This window comes from Pavona decussata, unplaced genomic scaffold, assembly GCF_977016875.1.
Source record: "Pavona decussata unplaced genomic scaffold, jaPavDecu1.1 SCAFFOLD_175, whole genome shotgun sequence".
Classification (NCBI taxonomy): domain Eukaryota; kingdom Metazoa; phylum Cnidaria; class Anthozoa; order Scleractinia; family Agariciidae; genus Pavona; species Pavona decussata.
In genome coordinates, this window is record NW_028145586.1 from 2,145,345 (window position 1) to 2,154,258 (window position 8,914).

The 8,914-nt window shown below is 40.0% G+C and overlaps 1 protein-coding gene across 8 annotated transcripts in view; it reads left to right on the forward strand.

Annotated features, from left to right (window-relative positions):
- The window catches only part of LOC146463638 (3',5'-cyclic-AMP phosphodiesterase 4C-like), a 58,340-nt gene extending 49,426 nt beyond the window's left edge, over positions 1 to 8,914 (forward strand). For all 8 annotated transcript variants that reach the window (XM_085084123.1, XM_085084124.1, XM_085084122.1 and 5 more), the window contains 9 exons: positions 720 to 788; positions 1,121 to 1,216; positions 1,791 to 1,890; positions 2,216 to 2,370; positions 2,925 to 3,047; positions 4,085 to 4,189; positions 4,667 to 4,747; positions 6,035 to 6,281; positions 7,410 to 8,914. In XM_085084123.1, the coding sequence (XP_084940249.1) occupies positions 720 to 788; positions 1,121 to 1,216; positions 1,791 to 1,890; positions 2,216 to 2,370; positions 2,925 to 3,047; positions 4,085 to 4,189; positions 4,667 to 4,747; positions 6,035 to 6,281; positions 7,410 to 7,627 (1,194 nt within the window). In that variant the 3' untranslated portion in view covers positions 7,628 to 8,914. The remainder of the gene's footprint in view (positions 1 to 719; positions 789 to 1,120; positions 1,217 to 1,790; positions 1,891 to 2,215; positions 2,371 to 2,924; positions 3,048 to 4,084; positions 4,190 to 4,666; positions 4,748 to 6,034; positions 6,282 to 7,409) is intronic.

An 8,914-nucleotide genomic window follows, 5' to 3' on the forward strand; every position in this document is an offset into this window, starting at 1 on the left:
TGGTGTGTAGAGTCACATTTCCCTGCTTAAGGCTAGTTTTCACTTGTGATGCAAGAACAAGTGCAAGCAAGAGAGTTTTTATTTCACCATGAACACGGCCTCAACACAAGCACAAGGATCAAAATTTTTCGTTTTTTTGTACATGTATTTGTGCTTGTGCTTGTGCCCCATTCGTTTTCACTTGACATATAGCTCTTATGCTTGTGCTTGTGCGTGTGCTTTTGTCGCTAATGAAAACTAGTCTTTACTCTAGATCTTTTGTTCCAAGACTATGCATTTTTGTACGATGGACTAGTGCCGTTGTATGGACTGTTTTACAGTGTAGCAGAGGTCAGGAGCCATATTGCAGTCAGGCATAATTATCTCAGGAACCAAAACAGTGCTGGAAATAGCAGAGTTGGTTATCTCACATTGTCTGGCCATTTTCCTAACATTAATGTCAAACTAATTCTAGAACTTTGCTTGGATGTTGTGCTTATGCAGGATGGTGACTCAAGAGTTGACTTTGAAAATTTGTTAACTGGTTGTTTTTGCCACGAAAGGCATTTAAAATACAAACAGTCAAAGTAGCACTTCTCCATCAATCTTGCAGAGTCCTTTACTGCATGTGCAGTTTGTTTATGCTCATACTTATGCTTATGCTAAATGTTCATACTGTATTTACCAAACTTTAAGTGCAAAGTTTGAACAAAAGAGTAACATTTTTCCTCTATTTGCAGGCCAGAGATTTATTAAAAATATTCAAGATAAAACCCACTACGTTTATTAACTATATGACTTCAGTCGAGGTAAGAAAATATACTGTTGGTAATCATTGTGATGATAACAAATTTAATCTAAGAAGTCTAACTTTAAAAAAAGAACTGTTTTCTCGTAATTATTAAAAACTAGCGATATTAGAAACGAGGACAGTAAAACGTTGTTTGTTTCAAATATAGCTAGTTTTTTTTTAATGTTTCTCAAAAACGTCTCTAGTTTTTTTCTCATATGCAAATATAAAATTTCTGCATTTAGGCTGACTTATATTAGGATTTTCCTCATTTTTCTGAGATGCAGATTGAAAGAAAATAGTTCCAGAAAAAAGATCAAGTTTTATTGCAAGTATTTATACTATTCACAGGGTCACTATTTAAAAGATGTCCCTTTCCACAATTGCACGCACGCTGCTGACGTCACACAAACATCCCACGTGCTTCTCTCAGCACAAGCGTTTGAAGTAAGTATGCATGTTAGTTTTCCCCCTCCTTCGTGTTCCAAAATCTGAATTTATTAAAATAACTGTTTTCACATAAGGAGACAGACAAACAATTTAGTTGTCTGAAACAGACAGATCATCTCAGTGTAAACACAGGACGGACATGATTTAAGATGTAAAAGTTTTCTACTTTTGTAATCATCTGTATAGATGGACAAATCAACAGACAAATTTAGACAAATTATTCACTTTGGTGCTGTTTATTATGATGTACAAAGTGGATCTAAGTATTGAGCCTGTGGATGAAATCCTAAAGTGTGACCATTCACATGAAAGCTTCTGAGCAGTACTTTCCTGTGGTGCTGTTTATTATGTTGTTTAATGTGGTTCTTACTGTTGGGGTTTGTGACATTCAGATGAAAGCTATTTTACAGTAGTTATTTTTCATGGTGTTGATCATTAAGCCATGCAAGGTCGCTCTTACTGTTGATTCTGGACAAAATTTAATATCCAAAGTACGACCATTGAAATGAAAGCTATTCAGTATTGGCACTTCTTTGATGTGCTAAACTTTGTTTTGTGTTGTCTCTTTCAGTCGGTCTTCACTGATCTTGAAGTGCTTGCCGCCATCTTAGCTAGTGCTGTTCATGATGTTGATCATCCGGGAGTTAACAATCACTTCTTAGTGGCAACAAGTAAGTACTTCATTTTACATGTAGATACAAGAAACACTCAGAGATATTTCCAGGGGGGAGTAGTAACACTCCCAGTCACTTCATGCTTTCCATCGGGGGCGGGGAGGGGGTAATAATACCCCTAGGATCTTATTTGGGCAAATAGGATTCCAACGACCCTTGCTAAGATCTTATCTTCTCACATATAGGCAAAAACATCTTTCTTTAGAAGACACCATCCCCAGATGCGCAGAAGGTATGCGTAGTAGCAAAGGCGGCACTCTCCTTAAAACACATTATATGAAAGGAAAACTATTTTCTGATAGTCAACGATTTTCTTTTCTAGATTCCGAAATGGCGCTGATGTATAATGACGAGTCCGTTCTTGAAAATCACCACCTGGCTGTGGCTTTTCAACTCTTACAACATGAAGACTGTGACATTCTTGAAAATCTCACGAGAAAAGAAAGGCAGACGGTGCGGAGAATGATTATTGAAATGGTAAGATGTTTCTGTAACTCTTTAGCTTGCGAAAGCGGACGCCTTAGTCCGGCTTTTATTTTACTCGACTCTAGAAAAAAAACTGTAAATGTCCTTGCGCTGTTTTAGAGAACAATTTGACGGTTTTATAGAATTACTAGCAAACGCTGCTAAAAGTTTGGGAGATCTCGAAACAGCTGTGGAAACACTCGCTTTAACAGTTCTCTCAAACTTCTTTCCTTGACTCCATAGCTCTGATAGTCTGGACTTTTTTGCGTCTTCTTGGGCCGGGAGAGGTGAGGTGGGGGGGGGGGGGGGAGTTGGGGTGGCGGATTCCGCCCCACCTGCATTACTCCGCGACTATCAAAGCTATGATTTTCATTGAGGTTTGACTGCAGTTTAATTGCGAAAATTGGCGGTAAAATTGCGTCGAGAAATTCTCGAGTTCATGGCTTTCAAAACGTCCCAATATGTCTTGCTTGATGAGTGTTTTTTTGTTTCATGTTACTTTTCAACCTTTTCCCATACTGAAGGTTAGAACAACTGTTGATCTCCTTTTGTTCCCTTCCTATCAGGTACTAGCAACTGATAACGCAAAACACATGAGCCTGCTCGCGTCTTTAAAGACTATGGTTGAAAGTAAGAAGGTCGCAGGTAGTGGAGTGCTGTGTCTGGATAATGGAACCGATAGAATGCAGGTCAGTGGACCCTCTAACAATTCGAGATGCAAATTGTCGGATGTACTCAAGTTTCAACTAAGGGAAGAGTAAAAACGAGCAATACCGTAGGAGTAAACGTTTGAACGGTCACACTTTAGGATTTCATTCACCTACTCAAGAGTTAGAACCACCTTGTACAGCATAATAAACAGCACCACAGGAACGTACTGCTCAGTAGCTTTCATTTGAATGATCACACTTTAGGGTTTCATCCACAGACTCAAGAGTTAAAGCCATCCTGTACAGCATAATAAACAGCACCACAGGAAAGTACTGCTCGGTAGCTTTCATTTGAATGATCACACTTTAGGGTTTCATCCACAGACTCAAGAGTTAAAACCATCCTGTACAGCATAATAAACAGCACCACAGGAAAGTACTGCTCAGTAGCTTTCATTTGAATGATCACACTTTAGGATTCTATCCACCGACTCAAGTGTTAAAACCACCTTTTAGAGCATAATGAATAACAATCCACAGCGCTTCAGGAAAGTACTGCTCCGTAACTTTTATTTGAACTACCAGACTTTGATTTGTTCCGAAGTCTCAGAAGCCTAACAAGTTTCATTTAAAATGCGATACGAAAAAATACGCACCCCTCCTCCCTTCTTCCACGCCCACATGCCATTTCCCCACAGCGAACTTACTCTACATTTTAAATAGAAGAAATACCCTCGCAGTTCATATATATGCCTCATATATTCAAATATAATTTCTCTACATTTGTTAAGAAAAGTCGCTTATGGACCTTGTAATTCAAAGAAATCGCCAACACATGTGTGACTTGATCTCGATGTTTAAGCGTGACCGCAAAATGCCTTCTTCCCTGTGGGTGAGTTTGTGATTGGAGAATTTGCTTGTGGGTGAATGAATTCACCGTCATTCCGCCAAAGCATGCGTAATTGTACGTCTTTAATATAGCCTGCTAAACAATGTCCCAGGCAACTGTTGTTCAGTTACAGTGACCACGAAAAGATGTTCGTGCTTATGTTTGTTTGTTTGCATTTGTTCTTCAGGTGCTCAAATGTCTTGTACACTGTGCTGATCTTAGTAATCCTGCTAAGCCTCTTCCAATGTACAGAAAATGGGTCGACAGATTGATGGAAGAATTCTTCAGACAGGTGCACTGACAATTTTTGCAGTCATTGTGGACCTATTTTTTAAGGACGGTGCTTACTAATAAAGAAGTATTTTTCTGTGGTTTATGACTTTGCGGGAAAAGCAGATCTTAGCAAGGGCTATTGAAATCCAAAAAGAAAGTTGGGGGTAACCACACATTTTTTAGAGATAATTAAGCAACAATGTATTCTAAAAAAACTGTAAAACACAAAGCAATGTATGGCGTTTTTTTTTTCCAAATTGAAGCTCTCTCTGAAAAATGCATGGTTATCACCGATTTTCTTTTTTGACGCCAAAAGCACTTGCTAAGTTCTACTTTCTCCGCATAGTTTTAAACCGCGCAAAAATATCCCTGTATTAGTAGGCACCACCCATAGGAAACCCGAGTATCTCGAGATGCGCAGAATCTTTGTGCAGTAACAAAAGTAGGCACCGTCGTTAATTGCGCTGCAAGCTAATCGTTGCATTTCGTCCATTAGGGTGACAAAGAGCGAGACATTGACGGAATGGAAATCAGCCCGATGATGGACAGACATAACGCATCTATAGAGAAATCACAGGTACGACTTCAGTAATTGTACTACAGATTGCTTGATTTGACTAGTTAACTGATGCCCAGCTATTGACATTATAGTAGTTTTCACTTTCCTGTACTGAAATGTTGGATATTTCTTACATAGGTCGTATTCGAAGATAGTTAACAATAATTGCTTAATATGGCGTGATAATCTTGGTCACGTTTTCTTAGGTTAGAGTGGCAGGCTAGGTCACGCGATCTTATTCCTGTTGTCACGTTATCGTATCACGCTAGATCACGCGACCGTAGGCTTTGTTCTCACGCTAGGTCACGCCATCTTAGGTTTGTCTGTCACGCTAGCTTACGTTATCAAAGGTGGTCTGTTACAAAGTAGGTCTGTCTATTTCAAAGACCCTGTCTGCCTTGCTTTAATACTCTTGTGTTGGCACCGAAGGTAAATAAAGTGGTGTATGCGTGTTTGGACAACTTACGTATGTTACTATTTGATCTCATTCTGCCAAACACAAGTTGGTCGTCAATGATGGCAGATCATGTTTATTTATTTGGTGTACGATCGTACCCCTGAGTTGTCGTTGGTCGGGGGCAAAACGCCCGACCAACGAGCGCGGCACAATACAGGATCAGAAAATTTGTATCACAGTGAGATTGCGTATGGGGAGGGCCTCTGGCACCTGGGGTAAAGGGATCTTAAATAAGGGTTGTCACGGTTTGGGAAAAACCGGGGAGAAACAGGTTTTTTTCAAGGTCAGAGAATTTCGTATCAAATCAGGGAAATACTAAATTCAAACTCAGAGTCAGTGAAAAGTCAGGGGATTTTATTTTAAGATAGCCACTTGGTTTGGGAGAGGGTTTGTTTCAAAAGACAGCTACCAAGGAAAAGACCTTTCTCCAAAATGGTGGCAACAGATTTGAATGAGTTAAAATTGAACTGAATGAAAAACTGATACCAGCACTGGAAAGAGAGTTTCAGCATATTAGGTGTTATATCAGCTTAGGAGATGTAAGATGAAATTTGACAAATTTACAGACGTTTGTATGACTGGGAGTATACGTCATCCCCCCAGTGATACAAACTTACAACTTACATTTTCTCGGCTGATATTACACCTGATTATACTGAAACTTTGCAGGGTTACTAAAGTAATAGTGCTCTTTCTAGTGCTGGTATACGTTTTTAATTTTAACTTATTTGAATTTTCGGCCGCCATTTTGGAGAAGCGTCTGTTTACCCGTAGATGTATATGCAATGTCATTTTCATCTTAAAAAACTCCTTAATCGTTTTGTTTCTCCTCTCCCATCCCCTGTTAGGTGGTGTTTATCGACTTCGTTATTCAACCGCTCTGGGAGACCTGGGGCGATCTCGTGCATCCAGACGCGACGGAAATCCTGGAGCGGATCGAGGACAACAGATACTGGTATAATGCGCAAGTACCGAAAAACGAGCAGGAGAGAAAGCCTGGTGAGCAGAGCTCCTCAGGGCGGGAAAAACGCGTCAGTTGGCAGGGGACGAGGAAGGAAGCCATTGACCAATCAGAGCCCGAAACATCCGGTGATGGTAAGTTTTGTTAAAGCACTGATTCTCCGCCGATTTTTAGGTGTAACTTAACAAGTAGTCTCGTCTTTTCACTCCGAGCAGCATTCGAGTTTCTTTTGTTTTATCCTAAGTATTTTGTCGACTTTCTCATTCAAGAATTCTACTTTGAGGTTGAGCAGAGTTTTTTAAAACAGTAAAATTCGGAAGATAAATACCCCAAACTCCTCGTCGTTGTCGAAACGAAATTACTTTCTACCAATTCAAAGGCTACATTTGAAACGCTGATTTCGGCACGATTTGTTGTGCCCGCTCGTACAGAATCAAAGTCCTTAACAGAGTGTTTCGGTGTGAAAGACTAAATCTATCTAGCGTAATGTGAACAATCAATACTGCATAGATTTCTTTGCACAAAAATCGTGCCATTAAAATGGGAATATAACCAAGTCACTATTACATCATATGTCACCGTGGTAGGCAAATGCCCGGCCCCCGGGTTGAGATAAAATTCAAATGTCCCACGCAAAGGATTCAGGTTAGTCTGCCAAGCAGACATTCTTTTGGTCATCACGTCACGCATTCCCCCCCAAGAACGCAGACGTTCTTGGCTTGTCACGTCACGCACTGCTCCACGCGAACGTGGGGAGGAATGCGTGACGTACGAGCCAAAGAACGTCGCGTAATAGGCTAGATTCAGGTGGGAAGTGCTAGAGTTAACTTACGTATTGAAAAGTTATCCTTATAACAGGGTTTTTGCTACTCCTTGAAGTCCTTGAAAAGCCCTGGAGTTAAATTAGATTTCTCCTTTTGAAAAGAAGAATTTTTGCTGAAAGTGCTTGAAAATAATGAAAATTCCTTAAATTTTTGTTCGGATGAGAAATAATGTAGGATTGTATCAAAGTAATTCAGGGATTGAGCGCAGATTTCAAAATTGGGAACAGATTATATCGGGGGGGCTTTTTTAAAGTTGCTATTGACCAATGAAAACGTTTCGAAACATAGTGCATGACAAAGTAAACTTGCTTTGAGTACTCCTTGAAAACTCAGTTTTTAGTGCTTGAATACTCCTTGAATACTCCTTGAATTTTATGTCCAAAAACCAGCACGGACTATGTTGTAAGTAAAATCTGGATGATTTTTCATTGAATACAGATGATGACTGCGAGAAAAGATTGCAGAGACTACGAGAGGTTGCAGCGAACGTTAAGAATGTTGATTTCTCAAAGTACGCCAGCAGTAGTCGGAGCTGCGAGGCGGACGATGAATTTGACGACGAGGAAGAGAAGAGTGGAGAGGACAGAAAAACCCCTGACGCTCAGCAGATAGAGGAAGAGGACGAAGGACAGCAAGAAGAGGGGAACCAGGATTAGCTCGTGGAAAACGCGGGGAGAATTTCCATTTGGAGTGAGCTTGCAAGGAGTTCTTGCATTACAGTGACGTAAGAGCAAAATTAGCGCCAGCTTCGAAAATACGTACGTGAAAAATGCTTGGGCAATCACAATGTGGATTGAGCTGGGCAGGATTCCCCGCTGCGTGATAGAAGTGGAAAAATTCGCAGCAGCTTTGAAAATCGTTGGGCTGTGACAAGCGTCGTCGAGTTAGCTTGCGAGGATTTGTTAAGGTACGGAGGAAGGTGAGACCTATTGAAGAAGGTCAAGAGCTATAAATTGTTGCAGGGAGATCGTAGAGACCGAAGATTTCTTACAGTGCAGAGGCTTTTTAAGACTACTGACAAGTCGCTCATCGCTGGAAAAACACTGAATAGTAATTCTTCTTACGATGTTTTCGTTTGTGAGGGAGATCGCTTTCCCGAGAAGAAAGGACATTTAAATCATTGTGGAAGAACTGCTTCTTTCTGTGTTTCTTTCGTCACTTTCTTTGGGTTCATTATTCACAATTCTTTAACTCCAGTTACGATACAAGACTTCAATCGACTTGGAGGCCACTATTTCAGTGTTTAGCTTCTTATGGACTGACTCCCAACAATATGGTACTTAAGATGTGTGCTTTGTTCAAACGTTTGACCACATAATCCGCACCTTACTAGCTTAATCTCTACCTTACTTCCCAGTCTGTAGATGCCCTGATATGTGGATTCTGCTCTTGTAGATGGAAGCCTTCAACGATTTGACGCCATTGTTAAGAGAAACGAACAATTTTGTGTTCATAAGGCTCTAAAAATGTATAAAGGAATTTGATCCGAGCATGGCGACTTGATGCCTTTTAAGCTTAAATCTTCGTTCGCTGCGGAGGAGCGCGTTCTTTTAACGACAACACGCTGGCTTAAAAATCACCCAGGTTAAAATTTAACTTAAATATCGTATTTATTTTACTTGTACAGAAAAAGCCACGTTGTCAATAGCGGTTTTATATTTAACCATATCACAGATCTCAGACAGGACTGAAAACCAAGGCAAATAAATAACGGGAAATTCCGTCGGAGCGTGAGTTAAAATTGTATCATAGAACTGTACAAATTGTGAATAGTTATTCTGCTGCCAATTGCAAAACCGAAAAAGACAGATTAATATTATTTAGTGTACAATGTGTTATTAGCGTCGATTACATTAATTATGGTGGAAATTTATCGGAAACAAATACATAGAATTACATCAAAGCCCGTCTCAGTTCGTAATAAAAGAAAAAGAGTACAATAA